General features: G+C 48.5%; 1 protein-coding gene across 1 annotated transcript in view; it reads right to left on the reverse strand.

Moving 5' to 3' along the window:
* COL6A3 (collagen type VI alpha 3 chain) overlaps positions 1–22,632 on the reverse strand; it is an 80,160-nt gene extending 57,528 nt beyond the window's left edge. The window contains 4 exon segments of the mRNA NM_001103215.1: positions 2,621–3,223; positions 8,600–9,217; positions 10,738–10,858; positions 22,560–22,632. Of these exon segments, the coding sequence (NP_001096685.1) occupies positions 2,621–3,223; positions 8,600–9,217; positions 10,738–10,828 (1,312 nt within the window). The 5' untranslated portion in view covers positions 10,829–10,858; positions 22,560–22,632.
* Positions 22,633–27,492: the final 4,860 nt, after the last annotated feature.

Below are 27,492 nucleotides of genomic sequence, written 5' to 3' on the forward strand. Positions count from 1 at the left end.
GCCCTACTCCCATCATGCTCAATGACTCAGGACCTTGGCCCCCAGTAAATCCTGTCCTCCCATGCCGCCTCTCACCCCCTACCCTGCAACTGCTTCTCAGGCCCCACCTGTCCTTACCATCTCCGGAGACTGCCATCCCCCACCCTCGGCCTGGCCTCACCTGCAGCTCACTCACCCTCCACCTGCCTCCACCATGCCAGGCCCCAGATCTGCCCACCCAGCTCCGCAGCCCACCTTCGGGGGCCTTGCCTCGGTTCCTGACAAAGCCCCCGTCCTTCTCCGGGCTGTGCTGCTCGGGTAATCTGCACCAGCCCACGAGGGCCAGTGCTGTTCTGGAAGCTTTCCTCTCCCAGCCTCCAGAATGACTACTTCATCCTCTGCTCTTGGCTCACACCTGGCCCGGGCCCAAGCCCAATCTCACCACATGGGTCACTGAGAAAACAGAAGCCACTGGAGGACATGCCTTCAGCTCCACAGGCACCTCTACCTCCCTCGGAGCTCGTCCTCTGCCCTCCCTGTCTCCTCCTGCCTCTCCTCCCCACCCCCCACCAGCGCTACAGTGACAAGGATCTGCCAAGGCCACCAATGACCTCCATGGGGACACATGCAGTGGAGCCCTCGGTCTCATCCAACTGAGCTTCTCAGCAGCTCTGGACACAAGCCACCTCTCCCGCCCTCGAGACACACCATCCTTGCCAGGCTTCCAACATTCCACTCCGGCATCTCCCTGCACTGACCGCCCTCCCAGGTCACTTTCGAGAGCATTCCTTTCCTTACCCAGCTGGCCTGGCCCCCTAGGTCCTGTCTCTCTCCCAGCCGCACTCCCACACCTCTCCTCTGAACCCACATGTGACTGTCTGTGACGGTCAGCCCCCAGTGCCCATGCTCACCTCAAACATGACATGGTGAGGACAAAGATGTTTGTGTTTACCCCCAAACTAGTTGCTTCTGCAGCCTTCCGTGGATCAAGTGAGCTCCAGCCCCACTACCTTCCAACAGTCCTGGAAAGAGGCCAGGCTCCTTTGTGTTGCAGGGCCACCATCCCTTGGAACACTGTCCCTCTGCTCTTAATCTGATGTCCGCTTTCTATCCTCCAGCTTCTCTAACAGGCCTTCGCTAGCCACCCTGTCTGAAGCTCTCTCCCCCTAGTCCTCCCCTTACAGCCCCAGGGCACCCTCATCTACCTTCTCACACTCCCAATACTGTGTCTGGTCGTTGGCTTGCCCTTCCACCATCTGCCCATTATCCTGTAACAGGCCAGTGGCCGTGTCACTCTCGTCCACCAGTACTGTTGTGTCCAGTGCTTGGCGTACTGTCCACACCAGAAAGCCAAGAATCTTTGTTGAGTATTCAAAGTAGTCACAAAGGTCAAAGATGTTTGTGAGTGAGGACCTAACGCTCTCGCTAGGGAAAACTGAACTCAGAGCATGTGCTGCCCAGGAAGAAGAAGAGTGTGGAGCTCCTCCTGGGACAGAAAATGTCTTCATCTAGTGTAGCTACTTTGTCATAAATTCAAGAAATTGGAGCCCAGGGAAGTTGTGCGGCCTGCCCAGGATGGCACAGCTGGTTCACATAAGACCCAGGATCAAAGGCCAGGTCCCCCGGCTACAGCCGTGGTGTTTTCTCAATGTTGAAGAAACCTATGGAAACCATCTGTTTGTTTCCAAAAGTGTACAAATCCAGAGAAATCCTTCGTGGGTCGTATTCCAATCAGAAGGATGTCTAGAAATATCAAGGGGATTCTCAGGATGGAATTTGGTATCAATTCTGATTTTCCCTACCCAGCAATAATGCGGAATACCGTTGGTAATCTCTGGCGGACAGATGAGATCACCAGTTGAGGTAACTTGGTACAGTTGGATCTGCCTAAACCCTAACTGCCAAAGCCTCAAGCACAGCTATATTCTTCTTTACATTTTGAAAACACATTCTCACCTCCCACATTTGTTAAATGCATATTTGTTAGGTGATGTGATTTGTTTTATGTTTATAAATTACTCCAATCGGTCTCTTTCGCCAAAGGCCCTCCATTTGAATGTACGTCATGATTTCACCACTTGAAAGAACTACTCAGTAATCTGACAAGCACAGGAAAACAGCATCTCATAAATATCCCACCAAGTGAGTGCTTTGTTGTTTCTTACCTTCAGAAGTGTGGCTGTCAGTACCCAGCATAGGGTCTGCCCTCACATACCTACAAGCACACCTGGTAACACACTGGCTTAGAGGCAGTGCCAAAGTCCAGGGACTAACTTTCTCAGAATTGCAATGAGACCCTGAGATCCATTTTTCAGATGACTGGATCGTAAGTAAACAATACGATGATGCTCAGTAGCCTCAGAGTAACAGCTTTCTTGAATTCCTCTTAAAAAGCACACTTTCTTGACAATGCATGCATTAACAGGAGCTTCCCACTCACTCACAGATCTTGTGTCTTTCCCAACACTGCGACAAGCACGGACATCACATCCAAGAGCTGGTGCATGTCAGAAGGGCTCCACTGTGGGTACTTACAGGTTCTCCTGAGGTGGATCATTCTGTAGGTGCCTGCCTTACTTCTACAAAAACCAACACACAAAACACCCCACTCCCACACGGATGGCGAGAAGAGCATACGTACCTTCTGTGACAATGGTTGGCGGTTGTAAGACAATGTGCCTTTGGGCCACGCCAACAATGTACGGCAGTAATTGCTCCTGGAGGTCCCCAAAGCTACGGAATTCCGGGACAGTAAACACCAAGTTGTCATTGGTAGCTATGTGCTGAAGCTCTGCCCTGGAGGCGGCCTGGGCTCCGAGGCCAAATGAGAACACGCTAGCCTGCTTCAGCGCTACCACCCCGTCGCGGATCTCGTCACTAGAAGGCCCAGCACTTATGAGGACCAGCACCTGGGGAACCCCTTCCTCCACTCGGCTGCCCCCTGCCCGGGTGAAGTGGTTCTCCACCACGAAATCAAGGGCAAGGCCGACATTGGCCAGCTCCCCACCAGTGAACGCCAGGGCTTTCACTGCATCCAGAACCTGGGCCTTGGTGGAGTAGGTGTCCAAGGAGAATACGGTTCTGGGCTCATCACTATACTGGACCACCCCCACTCGGATCTGCTGAGCTCCAACTGAGAGTCTCTCAAGGAGATTTACAAGGAAGTCGCGAATGACTGCGAAATGGGCACTTCCGGTGTTGTTTGATCCGTCAATAAGGAAAATAATGTCTGCAGAATCTTGTGCTTTAAAAGAAAGAAATGCAAAAAATGTGAAAGCGTTAGAACAAGTGACCACATGCATTGTTCAGTGTTCTGACATGTTTCTTTGGAAACCAATAAGAAACACGAAATATGGACAAACAAAACACATGTTGATTAAGGAATGTGAAATTCTCTTTCAGTTCTGCATTCTGAATGGATAAGAGGCAACTTCTTAGGAACCATGGTGTAAAACGGGGCACTTATATCGGATTTTCATTTGCGCCACCTCTGTAGTTACACTTCAAAACATTGTAGTCACCTTTCTGAGAAATCATGGGCACATATTCTAGAAATTTCTATGAAATTTGGTGGGAGATGTCATTGCATGGAATTGTGCATTACTATACCCACAGGAGAAGATAAGGGGGTGCGTGCTATGAACAGAGGTCCAAACGTGGTTTCTAAATTTTGGACATTTCTCTTATAATCCTCAAGTAATTATAGGAATTTTCTTTGTCCAAATCCACAGCTAGGAAACAGAATCTCAGGTTCACGGTTTGGTGACTTATCATCCCAGTATGTTAGACACTTGATTCCTTTGAGCAACGGTTTCTTCTCTTTTCTTTAAAAAAACAAAATGGCAGCAGCCATGCAACTCTGTGAATTTGAAAGGAAAAACTCAAGCCAACGTAAAAGTTTTCATCTTAAAAATACTTTCTTAGATGTTTGGTTGATCTTTTCTTTTTTTTAATAATTGATTTTATTTAAATTCAATTAGTTAACATACAGTGTATCATTAGTTCCAGACGTAGAGTCCAGCAAATCTTCAGTTGTATATAACACCCAGTGCTCATTACATCAAGGTCTTTTCTTTTTTCATATGATGTTTAGTTGCATGGAATTCACATGCAGGTCTGGGATTAGGCTAGATGTCTTGCTCATGTGTTTTTGCTATTGCCTCTGTATTCAATCACATAATGCAGAACAATGTTAAGGAGAGTGATATGAAACCAGTCATGACATAATTATCCAACCTTATTTTTATGACATCCTAAACTGATTGCCTACACAGATCACAAGCCTCTAATAAACCCTGAATCAGAATTAGCTCTGGGGCTATACAGATGGACATGAGATCGGAGACCTAGGCCTCTCTTCTCCCCACAATGGCAAGCTAGAGACTCCCATCCCGTTACAGAGAATGGGGGTTACACAGCAGCACTGTGTAAGGAGTGGCAATCAATAATTTATAAACCTAAGTAGAATATTTCAAAAGGTCAGCTAGAACATTTAATCAGACTGATTTAAAACTAGAAAAAAAGCCAAATCAGTTTGGTGAATGCTTTTTAATAACTGAAATGTGTGTCAGGAAAAGATTCTATGTGAGCATATATGATATTTATATTCTGAGATTTTAGGAAGCTGTATTTAGGGTATAATCACAACATGATACATAAAACTTTTCCTTCTGACCTTGTTAGTGGTCAGTGGTCAGTTCTTACATGTAAAATGAATTTTTCCTTATGCCAGCAAAATTGCTTTTATCTTTGCTATGGAAACAGGATATAAATCTAATATCATAAAACTCAAGAATTTTGCTATAGTGATAGTCTGTTCTTTCCCAAATACTCTCATAGTGTCAGATGAGCCAGGGATTACTAGAATCAGAACAGGTCTTTCTTCCCCCACTTACACAAAACTCCTGACATTTTTGCAGATGAGTTCCTTGTGTAGGGAAAGATATCAGCTTGGAAATATGAGATCTATTGAAAGGGTTAATTTGCTACAGTGATTAGGATCTTGTATTTTTTATAAATGTCACACAAAAGTATGAAATAACAGGGAGCCCTTGCTAAGCAGGCCAGAGCATTTGCTACTCTTTAGCCAAAACATACGATTCCTGAGGGATCTTTGGGAGGATGCAGTGCCACAGAAATGGCCCATGGTGTCATTTGAGTCAGAGGCCTGAGGCTCTGCCAATCACACCACTATATTCCTCAGCATTTTCCAGGCCTGAACCAATGCTCCAGAGAGACAATGGTAGATCTGCCACTCACTCAGCACACCAAGTCCCTTAAAAGAAGGGTTAGCTATGAGCCTAGCTAGGGTCAGTAAGAGAAAAATGATGCCTAAAACCAGGCTGACACATTCCTTGTTAGTTTTACTTTTTCATTAATTTATCCCACTATTATTCTGTTTTGGGTGCAATTTCCAGGAAATTCTCTTTATGGTACATAAAGAGAAGCCCTATGAGAAAATCCTTGAACTTTTCTCTCCTAAAAGCTGAAGAGCAGCAGGTCATAAAAAAATGTTGGATAATTTGTCATCACTGAAAAAACAACATTGTCCTCTAATGCACACAATGATGGACACACAAGGGCATGCTGTGTTATCCAGGAGAGCCGAAGCCTCAGACAGACACGGGAGCTATGGGTTCTTGTGTACAGCAAGCCGTACCAATGACCAAGATTAACCCTAAGGATAACCAGGTGTCACTAAAAGTAAAAACATGACGTTGTCTGGCTTGCTGCTTTAACGGCTCATGTATCACACCCTCTGTGGCATTTTCTATTGAAAACTTTCAGGATGTCCATGGAAAAATCAGGCTCCTTTAACGCTGTTGGAAACACTGTTTTCCTGAGCATATTTGTGTGGGTACAATGCCTTCCTTAGCTCATGAGATGCTTCCTCTTTTAAATAAAAATAAAAAGATCACATACATACTACCTATGCAAACATTAAATTGTAGATTGATTTCGTGAGTGCTTTGAATCTGTATTTTACAAAGAAAAGAAGGCTCACACCAAAATCCTCACTGAATACAGACCACTTTTAGCTTTCGCTTCAGTGCAAAGCTTTTGTTTCTTAGTGGTATGCATATGCAAAAGAATGGCAAAGAAATTTTTAAAAACACAATCTCCAGAGACTGAGTACTTGAGTAGAGTTCATTTAAGAACACTGGGGACTTGTTGGCAAATTGAATTTAAATAAAATTAAAAAAAAATCCTCTCCAACTAATATTTTATCCACCAAGCTGCCATGATACATCAGTACATTTGCTGATTTATTAGGCAAAAGTCACTTTCTGGTTGTGCAAATACTGAGAATCAAACTTAATGAGTTTGCAGAAGTAAACCTATGATATTTCATTCACGTACGCCTGTGTAGAATGACATTTACCCGAATAAAGTTGTAGTCTAATAAAAAGAGAATAGCGGGGACCATTAGCATTGTATACACATCCATATTTTATGATCAAGAACACTCTATGGGTAGAAGTTACCTGGTGGACAGGTAACGGGAAGAAATAGCGCTAACTTACTAGCAATCTCTATACTGCCCTCTGACTACCTCTCCCAAAAACCATAAGCAGAGAATGATTATTATTTTACTTTTTGCTGTGGAACATGCAGTGGGATGTGATACTGGAGGAATTGCAAAGTGAAGTTAATCAGAAAAGGCAACATAAACAGATTAATGTTCCACCCTGGAGCTGCTAGTGGCTTGGATACTAGAAGACAGAGATGCTTTCTTGGCATAAAAACAAAGGTTTTATCACCTGTGTGGAAACGTACTCTATTGACAGGCTCATTGTTCGTTTAAAGAATGGTCAAACTCACAAAGGCAAACTCATCCCGAGTCGGCCAAACCAGCAATAGAGAAAACACGTCCCGTTTCTCTACTGATCCCTTCACTGTTTCCGTATGGATGAGTTCTCATCCCTCCATTCAGAAAGGTGATGGTCGGTGAACTACTGACACTGAGACTATCGGAGAGAATAAGAGGTCATCATAGATACTCTCATGTCGTTTCCTTGTGGCCCAGAGCATTTGGTTTGGGATGCTCTTGGGGGTGGTTCCCCAGATCCTTCTCTTATAATCTGGCAGGATCGACACGTCCGTCATAAAACATACATGAGGCGTGTCACTCATAGCAGAGAACACGTTCTGGTGTCAAATGTAAATAATCCAGGCCGCTGCTTGCTCCCCTGTCAGAAGTAGACCTGCTGGCAAGGGCCTTAGAGTTCCCACACCTGTCACAGCTGAGCGTATAGGTGACCAATGGGGAGACCCTCGATGAACAACTTGGGGTTGGTCAGTCCTTGGAACCCTTCTCTCCTCTCAACTCCATCTGCCCAAGACGACTGTTCCTTCTCCCGATATCCATCAACTACTTCTCCAGCGCTCGCTTTCTGAATCTGTTTCGGGAACCTGACACCCGTACTGTGTTCCTACAATTCCCCCATTACCCTGATCTCAATCCAGAAAGCTACACCTTTCTGGAATAAGACCAGACTCCACATGCCCTCGTGTCTTTCCACATGCCCCTCCCACGCGGCCCTTTAGATTGGCCAAGTTATGCCTCAAAATCTCAACTCTTTTCTTCTCCATGCTCCATCCAACTTGTTGAATTAACAAGAGAGGCCGACTTTTGACTTCCTATCTCTGAGCCCCTGGGAGGGGGTGGGGGTGACCACTTTGGAAAGCTTAGGAGGAACGGGCGGATCTTGCTCATAGGGTCATTTCTGGGGTGCAGAGCCTGCTTTCTGAGGCTGCTCCCCACTCACTCCTCTTGTTCGGAGGATCCTCCACCTCCCGGGCAGAGCAAGTGCCCTGAAGGATCTTTGTCCTTCCTAAGGGACTCCTTCACATCACGCTCAGCCTGCGCCCACCCCACACACCCTGTGTTCACCTCCAGGGACTTTAACGTCTGTGTGGTAACCCTGGTAAGCGCCAGCCTCCCTGGTCTCAGCTGCCCCTCCCCAGGGGCCCTCCATCCCCTGGACGCTCTGCACACGAGGGCCGCCCCTGAGCAGCCCTCAAAACTACCGCACCCCCCGGTTTGCCCCCAGTCTCCCCCGTGCTCAGTGGCTCACACACCAGGCTGCCTCTAGGGCCCTCTCTCCCTCCCAGGTCCACCCCGCTGTCCCCATCTTCCCCAGGGCGGGACCCCCGCGTGGGCTGTTGCAGGGGCTGACTCGCCCCCTCCTGGGGGTTCCTTCCTGAGAAGGGCCTCTTGCCTCTCCATCACTGTCTCTCTTTGCAAGTTCTGCAGGCACTTCCAGCACCGGCCTTCGCTGCCAGGAAGCCTCCGTTCCCGGAACAGGTGCCAGGGATCTGGGTTAGATGCCTGCCTCGTAGGACCCGGCAAGTGCCTCCCATGGGATCCTAATAGCAGACAGGCGTTCTTTAGAGTCCAGATTTACCTGTTTCACAGAACACCCCCTTGGAGGCAGGTGAAAGCTCCAGTTCAGGAGACTCCAGAGCACGGTCAAACCTTTGTTTTTAGCCCCGCGAAGAGCCATCTCCTCCCGCCCCCCGCCCGCCCTAGCCACGGGCTTGCTCTAAGGCCAGCGGTTGCCAAGCTTACGTCCAAAGAACAGCGAGGCGGGCAGCAGCCTGGCAATGTTGCCATTACCTGTGATGTCTTTAAGGGTCTCCGTGCCTCCAGCCCCTTCCGGAGCCACGGATGATTGCACACAGGACACTAAGTTTCCTACTATGTCATGAAGTGAGGTAAAATTCTCTAGGTTGAACACATGCATATTGGGCGGTTCGCTTGCTATTTCTTTTAAGGCTCCTTCATCTGCATCCTCAACTCCAATTGCAAACACGTTAGCGTCAGCAGACTTAAGTTCCGCTGAGGGCAGAGCAAGGCGGTCGTCGGAGTGTCCATGGGTTAACACTACGATAACCTGAGGGACTCCGTCCCCGGCCCGGCTTCCGGCAGCCTCAGTGAGGTGGTGCTGCATTACGTATTCTAATCCTTTTCCAGTCTCATTGCTTCCCCCAATATAAGACATGTTGGAAATGTGGGAGAGGACTTCTTGCTTAGTACGGTAGGTATTTAACAGGAACTCGGTATGTGGGTTGCCGTTGAACTGGACCAGAGCAAAACGGAAATCACTGTCTCCCACAGCTAAAGATTTTATAACATCATACAGAAACTCTCGAACAAGTTGGAAATGTTCCTTTCCAATGCTCCAAGAGGAATCCACTAGAAATATTATATCGGCAGCAGCACCATTTTTGACATCTTTAAAAAAAGACAGTGGTTTAGATGTTTCTCCTGTTCAGGCAAGGACTTCCTAGCGGCGCAAAGCCTTCCTCCCTACGCTGCCCGGCCTTGTACTGCACTGCTCCCCGGGAGCCCCGCCCGGAGGCCGACTTACCTGAGCCACGGGCACCTGGCCGCGGGGACGCGACACCAGCTGGTGGCCACTCGCTGGCCCCAGTCCCATATGCAATGACCCCATATGTGAGCCAGTAGCAGGCTCCAGAATGGGGAGGGGGACAGTCCCTGGAGTGTCTTTCAACTCAGGCGTGATTCTCTGTGACAGTTTGAGCCCCCAAGACCCACCTGATGAGACCAGAAGCCTATCTCCCATCAGAGACAGCCAACCAGCGTTTTACGAGTTCATCCTTCAGTTTGGGCTCTGAGCCCCGAGAAGAAGGAACAGTGAGAACTTCTACTGCTTTACATTAGCTAGCCTCCAGCACTTTGGATAATTTGCAAGAAAAATAAATGTAATCAACCTGTCTTCCTTACATGAAGACTCGTGAAACTGTAGAGAAAGGCAGCGTCTCATTTTTCTCAGACTTTTTAGCAGGAGGTTAGTGCTCTAACTACTTCCCATGTATTTTTCAGGGCCAGGAAAGCCTTTGCAGATATGGAACACTATTTATGGTTTTCAAAGATGAATCCAGTCCTCTCTCAAAAGTGGAAGCTGGAGGCTCAGAGTGCCAGGCTGTGGGTGGCCAAAGAGTGCCCTTCTGCACTGTAGGCCAGGCTGGCTGCACACAGCAAGCTCCTGGACTCTACTTACCTCAGGCTGCCCTGACGCTTCAAGCAATGTCCCCCTTTCCTTAAGGTAGTGCTCACCTCCCTGCCATCTAAGGACCATGGACCTCAGGCAGGAGGATCCCTGCCAGAGGCCCAATCCTCCAGGCAAAGGGGAGGAAGACCCGAGGCCATGCCTCCGAGCTCATAATGCACGAAGTATTCCTAAGTTTTCTAAAACTCTGCAAGCAAACTCTTAAGAGGGTTAATTCGGATCTATGTTTTCAAATAGTTTTGAGAAACTGATTTTTTAAAGATGTGATTCTACATGAAAAAAATGTCTTTTTGCATCTAGAATTAGAGAGGAAGGGTGATCCATGTGTTCTGTTTTCAAGGAAGAATAATGTTCATTCTCAGTAATTGTCTTGTCCTGGTTTTATATGGCGTGAGACCAAAGCAGTGCCAGAAATGCGGAAGAGCTCTTCATTTGGCAAAATGTTTGTGATACAGAGTTTCTGCTCATGCCCAATGTAAAAACAAACCACCTGCAAAACAACTCCAAGATATCAAACCCAAGTTTTAGCAAAAATAAGCCATCTCTCACTGGATACAGAGCATCTGGAAAAGTCTGTACACTGAATGAACATCCCATAACAAGGGGCTTCACCATTCCTTCAAAGCAAGTCTAAGTTCTATCTCAAGCTCATGAGGTCTAAGATCTACAATCAGAGAACATATTCCTTTGAATAAAAGTAAGAAATATTTCCGGATCTTACCTGCTTGCTGCTGTTGGGCACGGGTAAGAGAAAAGCCTGAGAGAAAAAGACAAAAGATGGCCACCAAGGGCAAATGTCGATGTTTCCTCATTTTGAATGTGTCTAAGCACCAAGTGGGAACCTGAACGAGAAAATAGGGCAATGATCAGTTTTGATACTCAGATTACAAGCTAGTGCATCAAGGATTTATCCCTTTTGTGAAAACTGGTTTTGACTAAACAATAAATGAGACTCTTTGAGTCTAGTGATTATATCCCTTTTGTCGTAGCTTAAAAAAATGCAATTAAATTTTCCTTCCTCTCAGATTAAGGAGGACAGCAAGTCACCAAACAAATGGCAGAAAGAGTCAAGAGTCAAGGAACGTGTGGGCACAGAAAGGGACAGGTCTGTGATACCCAGCTGAATTTTGTAGACCCAGTTTGTAGGAATCCCTACTGTTTACAGAAAAAAATGGACTTTGCCCAAATCAGACTGTATGCAAAACACAACTGTGACTTCTGGGACCACTTCAAATCTTGCCCTTACTCTGTGGTGGGCAATTTTTTCCCCAAGAAAACCTGCTGTGTGCCAACCACCAATCTCAGAATGGAACAAGTGCAGGGACGCTGAATTAGCAAGCCTGTGAAGGCAGACCTGAGGGTTGACCTTCTTCCTACCTGGTCTCCCATTCAGCTGGTGGCTACACACGTGACTTCCAATTGGCCAAGCTCATGTTCAGATGGGCTCAGTAGCCTGTGTCACCAGACCTTTGCCCTGCAAACTGCATCATCTCCACACCCCAGCTCAGAAAACACCCCCACTCTAACAAAATCCCAATGGCATTTTTTTTTTCGTAGAAATAGGGGAAAAAATCCAAAAATCATATGGAAGTTCAAAAGACCCAGAGGAGCCACCACTGTCTTGGGGAAGAAAAATATAGCTGGAGGTGTTGCATTTCCTGATTTCAAAACATCTTACAAAGCTATAGTAATCAAAACAGAATGGCACTAGAATAAAGACAGACATATGGACCGATGGAACAAAATAGAAATCCCAGAAATAACTTCAATCCCATGTATGTGTCAAATGATCCTTCATCAGGGTGCCAAAGCTACATGATAAGGAAAGAATAGCCTCTTCAACAAATGGTGCCAGGAAAACTGTATATCCACACGCAAAAGAACAAAATTAGATGCTTACCTTACAACATGTACAAAAACCATCTCAAGATGGACTAAAGACCTAAACATTAAGAACTGAAAGTATAAAATTCCTGGAAGAAAATGTAAGGATCTTCATAACATTGAATTTGGCAATGATTTCCTGGATACGACACCAAAAGTGTGTGCAACAAAAGCAAGAATAGACAAATTGGGACTAGATCAAACAAAAACTTCTGTGCAGCAAAGGGAACTATCAACAGAGTGAAAAGCAATCTACAGAAGGGAGAATATATTCTCAAATCATGTATCTGACAAAGGGTTCAAATCTGGAATATATAAAGAAATCCCACAACTCAACAACAGTAACAAATAATAATTGTCTGACTTAAGAATGGGAAAAGCGCTTGAATAGACATTTCTCCAAAGAAGATACACCAATGACCATTAAGCACATGAGAAGATGCTCATGACTCATCATCAGAAAAATGCAAACCAAAACCACAATGAGCTATCACCTCACACCCATTAGAATGACTACTATCAAAAAATAGTTAACAACAATTATCAATGAGGAGGCAGGAAAATTGGAAACTTGGTGCCCTGTTGGCTAGAATGCAAAATGGTGCAGCCACTATAGAAAACTATATGGAGGGATCCCTGGGTGGCGCAGCAGTTTAGCGCCTGCCTTTGGCCCAGGGCGCGATCCTGGAGACCTGGGATCGAATCCCACGTCGGGCCTCCGGTGCATGGAGCCTGCTTCTCCCTCTGCCTATGTCTCTGCCTCTCTCTCTCTCTCTCTCTCTGTGACTATCATAAATAAATAAAAATTTTTTAAAAATCTTAAAAAAAAAGAAAACTAGATGGAGTTTCCTTAAAAAGTTAAAAATAGAATTACCATGTAACCCAGCAATCCCACTTCTGAGCATATACCTAAAATAACTGAAACGGGGTTGTGAAGAAATATCTGTACACCCAAATTTGTTGCAGAATTACTTACAATAACCAAGAGGTAGAAGCAATATAGATGCCCATCAATGGATGAATAGATAAATATGAGACATGCATACAGTGGAGTATTACTCAGCCTTAAAAAAATGGGGGGGGGGGATTCTATCCTATGTGACATCATGGCTTAACCAACCACACCACCCAGGTGCCCTGAGGACATACACTTTAAAACAATGTAAAAGTACATTGCAAGTGTTCTATCCTTGATTCTTTCTATTCAAATTAAACATTGGATTTTTCTATCATCAAAACGCATCCTACTGGAAAACTGTTTTATGGAAAGATTGTCCACGTCATTTAGATTCTACTGGATTCTTTCAAAAAATATAGCCAGTTCTTTCTAAAACAACCTGCAATATTGTAATAGGTCAAAACCTTTTTTTTTAAATGTGGCATCCACAAATTTCAAAAGACCTGTCAACCTCTCACAAATGTGTGCACAATTGTATCTGTGTATAAAGGGTTTTCTGAGAGTGGGGTCCATGGTCGCATGTGACTCTGAAAGCATCTAGTCTACCTCCCCACTAAAGTGTAAGCACCATAGCATCACTGCTTCCATGATAAATTTTAATGCAAATCTTTCAGGGTGTCCAGCTCAGTTGTTTTAAATATTTGATTGATGCACAAGATACATGATTAAGAATTAGAGCAAGAGAAAAATCATAGGGCCTCATCAGTAATCACTGGACCCATGCACTCCATGTGGAAAAGAGCAGGAAGGGAGACAAGATCTGCCCACCCACTGCTGGGTGTGGGATGGGAGTATCACCGGTCTCCCGAAGGCAACCTTCATAAACAGGGGACACTGGGTGTTCAGCGGTTTGCCAACAGCTTTTTAATCATCCCTCCATCTTCCACAGCATCACATCTAAGAAGTCAGATTCTCAGAGGAATCCACGAATCCTCTCATACATTAAACCCTGAGTAGGGTCTCTATTGAGAAACTCCAAAATAATTTTCTCATCTTCGATAAGGCTCAAAAAAAAAAAATCTAAACTCTAATGAGATGAAATATCTAACATCTTCCAGAGGCATTACTCACTTCAACTCTCCTCTAAGGAAAATGAATTTTATTTACTTATTTATTTATTTTAGGAAAATGAATTTTAAATTGGTTGAAAATGACATGTAAAATTTCTTTTATTTCCGAGATATTCATCTTTAGAAGAGTAACCCCATAAAAGAAGTGCTACCCATTGAGAACACAAAGTAACGAAGTGAGTGTGCAGGGCGCAAGAATTATCTTTTCTAAAATCTACCCAGATATTAAGGAGAAGAGAAGGGAGGGGCGGGGAGAGGGGGGGCATGAGGACAGAGGGTAAAAGCTCTTCCTGTCCTAGAGACGATGCTTGTGTTGCCCAAGCCCCACTCATGACCGATGAGCTCACGTGGTTTGGCCGAGCTGATTCCCAGGTGGGGAAACTGCCTTCGGTCCCACACACTTTTCTTGCCATCATGCTTGGGAGCCAGTCATGTGGTTCAAGTATTCCTAGCCCAGCTGCTGAATATTTGTTAATGTTTCTGTTTGCAATTAAATCTATTCTATTTATCATGTCATGCAGTCCAAGTTTTTTAAGTGAAGTTGTTAAAAGATGTCAAACCTCATCTTCCCACATGATCACCGGGCTTGCTCATATTAATAAGGGAAAGGATGCAGCCACTCCCTCATCACCCCCCTCGCAAACCTCCCCATCACCCCAGCAAATAGAGACAAGAGGGCACAAGTAGTATTTAGGGCACTTCTATCTCGCCTGTGGGATTTCATGTCCTCCTTCCAACACCCCAAGGGCAGCACCCCGCCCACCCCCCTGCCCATTTTATAGCCGGGAAACTGAAACCAGGTGAGGCAACGCGCTGTGCCCAAGGTCACATGGATAAAACAAGTTAGAACCAGAATCCTCACCAAAGTCTGCATTTGCAAAGCCCATGGGAAGAATCCCAGGAAACCCTGAGAGACCATGCCAGGTCTGGCCCCAATCCCGAGGAAACTCCCCATCTCTTCTAGGGAAAAAATAGACTTCCCTGGGGACAGAGTCTGTGTCAATAGAATCCATTTGTGTGCCACCATTCTTTTAAATATGAAAGAAAAACCAGAATTGGCCGCTTGCAACCCTTGGGTTGGGTGGGGTGAGGCCCTGCTTCTTCATGTCACAGATTCTGTGTCCAGAAGGCAACAGATTTGATCATAGAACTTCATTTTCACTCTTATCTTTCCATTTGGCATTAGTAATGCCTTTCCCCGCTCTGCCTCATTCTGAAGAGGATTCGAGGTGCCTTTCCATTTGAAGCAAAGATACCTCTTCTTACAAAGATTGCCTCACAGAGACCTCTGACTCGCAATCGAACTGGGTCGTATTCCAAAGACTTTCCCAAGCTATTTTGCAACTCCATGAAATTAGTTTTCATAAAGTCTACTCAAAAGCTTTTTCATTTTCCATGTCTGGAAATCTTTTTTTAAGAAAGAGACACACACATGCACACAAGGAAATCATTTTGAAACAAAGGCTTAAATATATCCAGAGGCCTCATTTTGAGGGCATTTATTGGGTCTTCTCCGAGCACGGCTGTTTTAAAGTCAGGTTGGTCCTCCTATCAAGTTCTGGGACGTCTGTTAACTCTGATGTCCTGTGTAAAGTGAGAGCTACGGAAATCGTTGAAGACCAGGCCGGCATGTGTCCTATCTGCTGTGAGAGAAGAAGTCACACTTCAGGAAACCCTAAGGGTCTTGAGTTGGCAGTCACTCTCCTTCTCCTTCCTTCTCTTACTCCCTTTCCCTTCTTGTAGGAATCCTGGGTAAGGAGTCCTCCTCACCTGCCCCTCACTGGGAGGAGGAAGTAAATTGAGAATTTTTTTTTTTTTAAGATTTATTTATTAGAGAGAGAGAGCACACAGAGAGAAAGGGAGAGGGAAAAGGGAGCCCGACGTGGTGCTCGATCCCAGGACCCCAGGATCAGGACGCAAGCTGAAGGCAGACTCTTAACCAACTGAGCCACTCAAGTGCCCTGAAAAGAGGACTTATCAGGTCCTCTGTTAGGAAAGGAAGAAGGTGGGATTTAATGGATTCCTGCCACTTGAAAGAACTTTGGGGGAATCCTCAAAAGCAAATGTATTGGAACATCTGGAGAAACCGCCCTGCCCCCAAATCGGAAGGTGGTCTTTTAACTGTTTATTTTACAACTTGAACCTCATCTTTCCCTTCTGTGAAAATGCACAAGAGAGTATCAGCCGCACATATGTATCTGTAAACCATTATCGGTTTGACCCAGGCTCTGAACGTGTTTCCTGTGATAGCGAAATGTTAACTCTTCTGATTATGTGTGTTGGCTTGGCCTTGCTGCCACCCACCATGTCCTTGTTAGACACTCAGTAGCCAACCCAAGATCTTTCATCTCTGGCTCCTCCTGGTAAAATCAAGTAAAACGATACCCGTTCAGCAGCTCATGCATTTAAACAGAGCAATACAGAAAGGGGGAGGCTGTTTGGATGTCCCCCCTGCAAGTGGCCTCTTTCCTGCATGAGGTCACGTGTGAGTGTGTGCTGAGCACTATCGGGGTGAGCTTCCTTCCCCCCTTAAAGGCAACCTGAAGAACCTCTCGATGAGCTGCCAGATATTTGGAAATTGATTTAAAAGACAGATTCCTAGGGTACAAGGTAATAACCAAGAAGCAGAAGTTTCTACGTCTGCTGCAGTTGGAAAAGCCTGACACCACCATGCACATGTAGAAAACATCTTGCCCTCTTGAAGACAAGGCAGCCAGGCACGGCTTTTTCTCCATTTATACTGCTAATGATAAACATTCAGCAGAGGCTAGATCAGATTTAACATCAAGGCAGAGAGTGCCTTCGAAAACACTTCAAAAGAAATTGCACAAACGTCCGTCCCGCTCCAAGAGACACGGGGCTGCTGCCCCAGGCTGGCACTGGCCTCCGCACCCCCCCAACCCCGCCTTCCCTGGCCACGGACTCTGCTGTGCCACTGCAGAATGACTCAAAGAGGCTAAAACGTTCTCACTCTAGTAAGGACAAATTAAACATTTTTGCTTTCTACTCTGAATCACCATCAAGTCTGGAAGAGAAAATTATTTTAAAATAGACTTTATAAAAAAAATTAAGTTGAAACATCTAATTCAATATTATCCACACTGGATTTAGGGTAACAGCCTGGAAAAATTCTACTTCCTTACCTCTCTACCAGTAATGGTCAGCTAATCTCCCCAGGCTCGCTTAATTTATGTGTAAAATAAGGCTAACTGATAGACACTCGGACAGATGGGGTCCTGCTACGATTTCTTTCCATCTGTTTCCCGGGACTGACCGGGGCTGGGTCTCCCCCTGACCCCATGACAAACAGAGAACCCCCCAGGGGCACATGGGGCAATCTGTGAGCCTCGGCCCAGCTGGCTCTAGCTCTGGGTGCTGGACCCAGGCTGCTGAATCAACTGATGAAGATTGCAGAAGAGAAAAACCAGTTTCCTGGAATGGCTTCCCTTGAGACCTGAGTCATCTCCAGCTGCTGTTCAATTTTTAATTTTCAAATTAAATGGACCCATGAGCTCTTGCCTTCCAGTGGCCAATTCTCGACGCTCTGGATCCGTGAAAACTAAATGTATAGTGCACCCCAGGGAAATTTCTCAGAGCTGCTTCCCACTGTGCTTTCCCCTGGCCGCCCCTAACTCGTGAAGCACGGCCGTGAGTCTGAGCATTCAGGGAACGCAGCAGGATCACACTACGCTAGAGGCGGCCGGACCCCCCCACAAAAGACTCACAATTTACCTTTGGGAAAGGGTTTGGCAAAATTTTTCATGTTTGTCTTATTTTTCTCCTCTTGAAGATTTAAAAAAAAAAAAAAAAAACAATGACTCTCTGCTAACTCAACTTAGAATACACTACTCCGTAGAAGACTGGTCAATGGGAGGGGGTGCCTTTCTTCACATGGGAGACCCTAAAATATTCTCTAACGACTTTTACTTCCTTGCTATCCCTGGTCCCGGGTATCTGCTTACGGGCTCACATTAATATGGGCAGGAGCGCCCAGAAATGCTGACTGTGCTCTGCTACTAGAGCTATGACCTCAGGCCAGTAAATCACCTCTCTGAGCGTCCGAAATGTCAAGGGCGTGGAAAGCATCCACCAAAGGAGTCATTTTTTTTGATATTGAAAATAGCCAAGTGGAAATCACATATTTGCCAAGCAGAGGGTGGAGTCTCCATCTCAGTCTCCCCCCCCCCCCACCCCCGCAGCCCTCCTCAAACCCCACAGCCCCCATGTACACCCGGGGAGCACAGCAGGGCTTATCAAGCTTGAACAAATATGGGACCACGGGGACCCACTAGAGGGTTAGGTACCTTCTCTTTGAGTTCTGTTGCTCAGGAGCCTGACTGTGGCTAGCTCAGGCCAAAAGCCTAGGCTAACCCTATGTCTGAGAGTCAGTAATATATATATATATATATATATAATATATTATTATTATTAACAAAGATTTAAAATGGGAAGTTCATAATGATAGTCTGCAAGAATTCTTTAAAACAGGCTCAATCAAGTACGTTGCCTATTGGGAGAAAGTAGCAAAGGGATGGCAGTGAAAAGTCTGGGGATTTGGGGGGAATGACAGAATCAGCTCATCTTAACGTCATTCCTGCCAGTTTTAAAGTTCAGGAATCCTACCTGGAGACCGCACGGCCTGAAAGTGTAAACTTGCTTGGGTTCTGAAACCACTTACTGTCCATTTAAACTTTTCTCAGGAGATGAGGGCAAAATGTTTCTCTTATAAGCTCTTATTTGGTTAGTGTCCGTGTCGTGAAATTATTCGAGAGGGCAGAGTGCCTCATTTCAAGGCATAATTTCACCTCAGCGTCTGAGCACAGAAAAAAAATGTAAAAATCCTAAATTTAGTTCTACTTCAGATATTACAGTCCCATTTAAAAATACATGTGTTTAAACAGTCTGAAGTTACCCGTGAGCCCTGCTGAGATGGCTATGGACCTACTGCCTGCAAACCCAGAACCCCACCCTGAAGGACTCCCACCCCTTGGAGATTTTTCTAGAGCTTGGAAGGATACACCGCCCTCTAGAGGAAAGAAAACCCGGCTGCGTTTTCAGGATAGGCTCCCCCCGGGGATGAGGGTGCTCGCTCGAAATTTCATCTCCCTCCCAGAATTGAGCTCTGAAACCAGAAGGTGTTAAACGGGCACTGAGGGGGGCACTTAATGGGATGAACACTGGGTGTGATGCTATATGTTGGCAAATCAAACTCCAACAAAATAACACACACAAAAAAAGCAAAAAAAAAAATTATGCTTCCAAAAATGGACATAATGTGGAGAGCCCCCATAAACCAGGACGCTGTGCGTGCTGAGTGGGGGGCGATCATCCCCCATGCATTAGAGGAAGCAAGCAGCATCTTTTCCTTAAAGCGGAGGAGAACCTTCCAGAATTTTTACACTGGAAAGACAGACATCATATCTGGAAATGCGGGGGAAGAAGAGAAGCGTCCTTGTCTAGTTGCAAGCGGTCTGAATTAGCAGCAATTTTTTAAAGCTTCCCTGCCTTGAAATTGGAATTATGTTGGGCCTCCATTTCCTCAGCTAGAGCTACTATTGGGATTTTTTTTTTTTTTAAATGTCAGGTCACTCCTGGAGCTGTCGACTGTTGGTGCCACAGCAGAGTGGATTTTCCTGCCTGCCTGCTTTCCACAGCGAAGGCACCATGAGAGCCTGTGGGCCACCGTGGATTCTTCTCCAAGACCTAACAAATCCTCTCGGGTTCCTCTGAGAAGAACAGTGACCGAAATGAATTGTCAAATAAAACTTTGGGCTGAGGTCATTGGCATGCCTGCGAGGCGGTCCCATGGGACAGACTTTGTGGCTTGCTGGTGACTTATAAACCCTAACTGTGGAATTTCACATGCAAGTGGGTGGTGACACAGGCTGCTGGTAAGGACCATACTTTATCTCCTTGTCTAAACATGCTGAGCAAGCTCACAGGCCGGAAGCTCCCCAGCAGGAACTCTCTAGCAACTTTCAAAAGGGACACGGGACGGAGGACCCGAATGGCAAGCCGGCTTCCAGCAGTGCCCCCTGCAGCCCCCTGACCCAAAACTACCATCAGACAGGGAGCTTCATTTGAGCCACAAATCAATCATTAGAGGGGTTTCTTCCTACTTGATCATCAGTGATGTGTTAGGTTCTAAGCTACAAAAATGACCGAAGGGGCTCCTGTGGACAGAATAAAGGGGGGTGCAGAAATAAAGGCATTTCTATCCAGAAAGATCTCATATCAAAAATGCCCTGAAAACCTCTCGTTTGGACATTTGCCATATTTCCATCGGCTGAGACCCACAAGCATGGTGGGGTGGGGCACACATCCTTCCAAGAGCTGGAAGCCAAAGGCTAACCCTTCTAGAGGCTTCCCCGGCCACCTCCCAGGAAGGTGGGGTGGCCACTCCCTCCAATTCCTCCATAGGAAAAAGGCGGGATGGCCACACTTCTCCAGCTTGCTGTGGCCTTCTCCCCCAGACCCTGTTCTCCACCCAATGTCTTCCTGGTTCTCTCACTGCTGGAGTTGGGGAAAGAGAAAAATAAGCCTCACGGTAATGACAACCCCTGGACTCAACAAAGATGGTCAAGACCACGAGACCATTCCTATATGTTGAGTTCCTACAAAAGCCCCTCACCCTCCACATCCCTGTGTCTTCACCCTCGGCAGCAAGTCCAGGTTAAGAATGAAGTAAAGTACAAATACCACCCCGGTGGCCCCCAGCCCCAGAGGTGGCCTGAGTGAGGGAAGCCCACTCCGGTCCAGCACTCCAGTCCTGTAGCCCACGCCCCTGCCTGCCAGCAAGTTCCTAGCACCTTTTCTCCACGTCTTGGAGAGCCCGAGGGAGCATAAACCCATTTCCCCATTAGTTAGAGTAGAATAGGACAGAAGAACGCTGTCCTCTGGGGGGAACCTAACACATGGCCCTTTCCAATCCAGATGTAAATCAGCAATGGGATCCTCCATTGCTTGGCCATCTGCTTCCCTGAAATGGTGAAGATCTCAGCCACCCACTGGTTCTGCAGCCTCTGCAAGTGATTTCGCATCTCAGAGCCCGCGCCTCGGATTCTGCATCTTCCAAACCAGGGAGCCACACCTCAGTGGCTTCCAACCAAGAATCTCTGCCATTGTCTTTGGCCCAGCAAAGAACTCAGAAGTTCTGCTAATGTCCAGCAGCCAACTGCTTTGCAATATAACTTCGGTCAGGACCCAAGAATATTTTATTTTTAAAGCCATTTCTGTCTCGATTTTTTTGAAGTCTTAAGAATGGGTGCCCTGGGGGACACCTGGGTGGCTCAGTGGTTGGGCATCTGCCTTTGGTTCAGGGCATGACCCCAAGGTCCTGGGATCAAGTCCTGCATGGAGCTTGCTTCTCCCTCCGCCTGTGTCTCTGCCTCTCTCTATGTGTCTCACGAATAAATGAATAAAATCTTTATAAATAAAGGGCAAGGGGAAGAATGGGTGCCCTGGGAGGTTGAGAAGGATCTGCCCAAGGGCTCTGAGCACCTTTGCAGCTCTCAGATCCTACACTTCTTGGGTGGAGAGAGCTGTGTGCGGGGTGAGAAGCTGGCTGGCATGGGTCAGCACCCCTGCGCTCCCTCTGGGAGCAGGACACACCCCTGCGCTCACAGCAGCTTGTTCTTGGACTCCAGACCAGCCTCTAAGTGTGAAATGCTGATCTGTGTCACACTCCCCCGTACTCCCCTGGGCCCTCCCAGGGACCCCACCCTGGTCCACTCTCTAATGCTTGAAACCAGTACCCAAGGCAGGCTGGCAGCTGTCAGGGAGCACTTTCCATCCTGGGCGTCCCAGATCGGCAACAGGCCTTGGGCTCCCAGCTTGGCACCCGCACCCCATCTGGGCAACCTGGGGCGGCCTCTCAACCCCAGGAGCCCTGCCTTATCCACGGGGCCTGCCACCCCAACTCCGAACACCTTCTCCTCCTCTGACCTCGGCAGCTCCTTTCTGCAACCGCCCCTCTCCCGGCCCAGGGCAGAGACTCCAACGGTGAGCTCGGGTTCCTGAAAAGAGGAAGCCCGGGTGGTACCGGTCGAGGAACTCTTGACCTGGCCCTGAGCTGAGACACCAAAGTGGCCCCAAGCCCCCGAGGACAGCGCACGCGAGGCCCCGGGGGCAGGGAAGCCCACCTGCCGCACCCACCTGGGGGACAGCGGCTCCCCAAGGGCTGCTGCTCCACAGGGAGCTCTTGAACCCTCGCCAAGGCGCTTCTGCTAACCAAGCATATTCCCCCGGAGTCTGCGAGGGCGAGGGGACGTCAGAGGGCCAGCCGGGCATCCCGGCGGAGGGGCAAGCGCAGGATGGGCACAGCAAGCCCCGGGCGCCCCGCGACGGCCGCCCTCGGCCAACCGGGGGAGCCCCGGGGCCACAGAGTGAGAGGAACACCCAGCTGATCCCCCGAGGGCCAGGAACACGTCTGGAACAGCGACCGCGAGGGCCCCCCAGAAATGCTCTCCCGGGCCGTCTCCTTGTTGCCCGCAGGCTCCAGGAAGCAGACGGGCGCGCACTTACCCTGAGCAAATCTGAAGAAGGCTACGTCCCTGGGCCTCTATAGTCACCTAGGTTCGCATGGCTTTCCCCACTCGCGGCGGCTGCTTTCCTGTCTGCAGGAGAGGAAACCCTGGCGTCCTCGCCGGAGCCTGGAGCGCAGGAGAACTGAGTGGCCTTTGGGGGAAGACTGAGCTCCGAACTGGACCCGATCCAGGGATCCAGGCAGCTCCTCCTCCTCCTCCTCCTCCTCCTCCTCCTCCTCTCCCCTCCCCTCCTCCCGACCCCTCCTCTCCCCCTCCCCACTGTGGGCCTGACCCAACTGTAAATGAAAACCAGACTCCCTGTGCTCTGTTGCTTCTGGCCCCGGCTGCAGGCTGATGTCACCCACCGAATACTGTCTTCACCCTACAAGCCTTTAGCCGGACTCCTGCAAACCCCAACTCTTGAAAAGAAATCCACCTCTTCCACTCAGTCGTCACCTTTTGGGCTGGGCCCCTGGTGGCAAAGGGAATGAAGTTTAGAGGTCCCCCCCCCCCCCGCCCCGCGGGTATCCATGGTTTTCCTGCAGTGTTTTCCAACACCATCTGCAGGGAAAACAGGAAATGCAGTCTCCCCCTCCACCCTTACCACGCCCTCCCATTTCTCCTTGAAGTTTCTGAATAATCGAGACTGCTCCTAATAACCTCCCTTTCAAATAGAAAAAACCGGCAATTCACATCGCCTCGGCCTTCCGCCAAAGCAAAGCTCTGTGCACCAGTAGTGAAAGGACAAGGATCTGAAGCTACTTCTTTTTGAAAAGTTGTCTACACAAGGATTCTGCGCGCGAAGCCGGTGGTCCCGTTCTAGGACACGGACGAGGTTTCCTTGCTCAGAGTTACAAGAAAATTCTTGAGAAACAAATTGCCAGGCTTTGCACGTTTCTCGGCACTTTGACTCACATTATCTCATTTCTCCCAAACATCTACCACTGCAGCCCCTTAAATAGATATATTTGTCTCTCTCTCTTTTTTTTGTTAGATGAGATTATGGTCTCATTTTACAGGTGAGAAAAACCAGGGTTCATAGCAGCACTTGGTCAGAACCCCAGCCTTGGACACCCCTGCACCTCCCCTGCTCTCCGGCACGGACCCTTGGTGAGATTCACAGGAAATATCAAGATCCCTCTGATGGATACTTTGGACTTTGAGATCTTTCTGGAGCCGAGTGTGGACAGTAGAGGTATCATTAAGTCCTTTCCATAGACTATCCCATTCAAGTTTGGGGAAATCAGAGACACAGCACCCGGAGACCATGCCTGCTCCTGGACGGGGTGGACAGGTGGTCGGACAGGAGCTGCACGTAGAAGCCCGAGGGCACAACATCCTGGCTTCGTGGGTCTAATACCTGGACAAGGATCCCTGGGTGGCTCAGTGGCTGAGCGCCTGCCTTCAGCCCGGGGTGTGATCCTGGAGACCCGGGATCCAGTCCCGCATCGGGTTCCCCGCACGGAGCCTGCGTCTCCCTCTGCCTGTGTCTCTGCCTCTCTCTCTGTGTCTCTTGTGAATAAATAAATAAAATCTTAAAAAAAAAAAAAAAAAAAAAAAAAAACACCTGGACAGACAAAGAGCTACAGGTGTGCAATAGGAGCTCTCCTCTTCAACTTCCGCCTAGGAGGTCCCCTGGGATCACTATGGTGCAGTTGCATGGGTTTGCCCCCCTCACCCCCCATGGAGCAAGGCTGCCAGGACCACCCAGTATAAACCTAGTAGGGTCCAAACCTGCCCTTCCAACCAGGTGGGAGGAGTCCTCCTGATGACGGGCAGGAGCCCCCAGCAGAGATCACACTGTCCGTGACCCAACAGCCCCACTTACATAAGAAGAAGAGACTTGGGGCGTCTGGGTGGCTCAGTTGGCTGGGCGTCTGCCTTGGGCTCAGGTCATGATCTTGGGGTCCTGGGCTCCAGCCCTGCGTCGGGCTCTCTGCTGAGTGGGAAGTCTGCTTCTCCCTCTCCCTCTGCCCCCTGCCCTGGCTCATGCTCTCTCTGTATCTCTCTCTCTCTCTTAAGAAAAGGAAAGGAAAGGAAAGGAAGAGCAAAAGGAAAGGAAAGGAAAGGAAAGGAAAGGAAAGGAAAGGCATGAATGACAAAAGCAAATAAAGCCCAACCCCACAACCCCCCCAACCCCCTCCACTCCAACTCACTGACCTTCCCCCATCCCAAACTCCCCCCCCCTACCCCCCTCCCCCCCTCCCGCCCCTCCCCCCCATCCCCTCCCCTCCCCTCACCGGCCCCCCCCCTTCCCTTCCTTTCTCCCCTCCCTCCCCTCCCTCCTCCCCCCTCCTCCCTTCCCTTCCCCTTCCCTCCCCCCCCCTCCACTCCCTCCCCCCTCCCTTCCTCCCTCCCCCCTTCTCCCCCCCTCCCCCTCCCTCCCCTCCCCCCCCCCTCCGCCCCGCCCCCCCCCCTCCCCTCCCTCCCCCCCCCTCCTCCCCCCTCCGCCCTCCCAAAAGAAAGAAGAGGAAAAAGAAAAAAGAGAAGACCCTTGTAGCCTCAGGACCGCTGCCCATCTGGGCCTGCCCTGTCCCCTCCTTGAGAACACACTGTCCTTCAGAAGCGGCTTAGGGCTTGCTGCCCCCCACCCCCGGGCTGCCTCTATCCCAGCGCAGGTGCCCGAGGGGAACCTGAGAACCGACCCCTCTATTCACCCGAGGCAGCAGCATTCCGCTCCCGCAGCGCCGGGGCCTCACCCCTTCTCGGGGGCCCTAGGGTTCAGCTCGCAGAATGTCTGGCTGGGGCGACAGGGACAGAGGCCCGGATTGTCCCATTTCCCTGCCCACCACCTGTAGATGAAGAGGCTCTGAGCGGCAACCACACCGTCCATGCAGCGCGTGGGAAGGCGACATCCCACGAGGGGTCCCCTCTGCACCGGGCAGGTGCAGACTTGGGTCCCGGGCGGCTGGGACACCTGCTGCACCTCACTGGTTGGCGTCTGCAAGCTCATCACTCGGGAGAGCCGTGCACCTGGGGCACATTGGCTGCTGCCAGGAAGGCAGGCTCTGGAGACAACTTCCCGTCCCAGGCATCCCTGCTCCCAAAGGTTAGTGAGACAAGTGTGTCCTAGTTGCTCCCTTTCGGTGGTTCCTTTTTCTGATCAAGAATACAACTAGTTCTTCTCAAAATAGCTAAGAATGTGCATTCTTCGGTCTTCGGAATAAGTGGCTTTTTTATTTATTTTTTATTTTTATTATTTTTTTTGAGGAAATCTGTCACTTTATTTATTTATTTTTTATTGGAGTTCAATTTGCCAACATATAGCCTAACACCAAGTGGCTTTTTTAATTGATTTCATTTAACAAAGCACGGTTGACACACAATGTTCCACGACTTTCCGGTTTGCCACATAGCGATTGGACAAGTGTGTACCTTAAGCTGTGCTCACCACAGGAGTAGCTGCCGTCCTTCACAGACAACCCCGTTCAAAGCCGTTGACCCTACTCCCTATGCCGTATCTTTTATCCCTGTGACTCACCCCATAATGACCATCATTTAAAAGGCAAAGGTGACACATCATTTAGAACAAGATTTAAAGAAGTAAAAAAAACAAAAATTTAAAAACCCTGTTCAATCAGGAACCGTCCTCTATAATATTGAGCTGTACCTGCCATTGGATCTAGACCCTTTCCAACACTGCTTGTGACTAAAGAAATTTCTAGAAGCTGGTGGCTGTGGGTGGCAAACTTCCAGCATCCTCCCTTGTACTCATCAGAGCATTTTGGCTCCTATGGTTTTCTCACTTAATCACTTGGATTTGAGATTCCCACTGAAACGTCTAAGTTCCTGTCTGCCACACGGTCCCAGGAGGAAACCACCTCAGTGTCAGCACCCACCTGAAGACTGAGGATCCTGGGTCTGGGCCCCCTGAGGGACCTCATAAGCCACAGAGTCTCTCAGCTCAGCTTCCCCTTAAATGTTTTCTTGCACTTGGTCTGGCGCCTCTTCCCACATCTTTCCGCACAAGTTAGTGGGGTTCAGGGCCGTGGCTAGGAATTCGGTTTCCCTACTTAGTTGCGCTGATGTGAGGCAGCTAAAGCGGAGGCACCCGCTCCCAAGGTGTCTCTGCTGGTGTTTCTTCTGCTGGCCAGCAGAGCATGCAGGTGCTGGGGACCCTCTCCTAGACCCCTTCAGGGGCTGGGGGGCACCTGCCCCATCCAGTGTGGGTGTCAGCTGCTAATGGCTCCACCTGCACCCAGGTTGGAAGCTTGCCCTTGGCCGCTAGGAGCTGTGTCTTCTGGAGATGTCGGAGTATGTGCAGTACGCAGACTTCTAAGGGAAACCCCAGCTTCCTGGGTGCCAAGCAGCAGTGGGGGCGGGGACGGCCGGGCTGGGCCCCGCAGAGTCCCATCGCAGGCCTGGGAGTTTAGGGGAAGTCGTGAAGGCGGTAGCAGCAGCCTGACCCCAGGTTCCAGGCAGTAGCTAGGGAGTGTGTCCATGTCCCTCCCCACCCCCTGTCCTCGGCTTACCCCGGGGGGTGGCTGTGCAGGCTCTCCGGCGCAGACTCTTGGCTCCCCACCTTCCAGAACGGGCCAGAAGAGAGGCGAGGAAGTCCTGGGAGCCGTTCCTGCAGGCCCAGCCCCAAGTCCGCTCCACTGCTCCCACCTCATAATTCCCCACAATGGATCCCTTTCTTCTCACAATAGTTAGAGCCGTTTCTCTTTCCTCTACAGACCCCCGACCAGCACAGACCTATTACATCAGTTCTGAACTTTCTTTCAGGTCTAACAGCTGTGTTTATATATATCATATGACAGACCAAAAGAAATAATGCTGGGCCCCAATGGGATTGCAGATGCCATTTTGTATCTAACTAGGCCCCAGAGCAATTATGCGTAGGACCCCTGTACCTGGGTGCCTATCAGGCTTCCAGCCTCTTCTCCAAAGATTGTCTCTGTTACTGCTCCTTCTGTACCTCTCCCTTGGCATATCTTCTGGCAAATTCCATCTGCCATTTGCAGTCTCCATCAAACTAGCAAACACATAAAATCAACCCACACAGACATAGACTATTACAGTGAATTGCAGCATCTCGT

The sequence above is a fragment of the Canis lupus genome, chromosome 25, assembly GCF_011100685.1.
Source record: "Canis lupus familiaris isolate Mischka breed German Shepherd chromosome 25, alternate assembly UU_Cfam_GSD_1.0, whole genome shotgun sequence".
In the NCBI taxonomy this organism is placed as follows: Eukaryota; Metazoa; Chordata; class Mammalia; order Carnivora; family Canidae; genus Canis; species Canis lupus.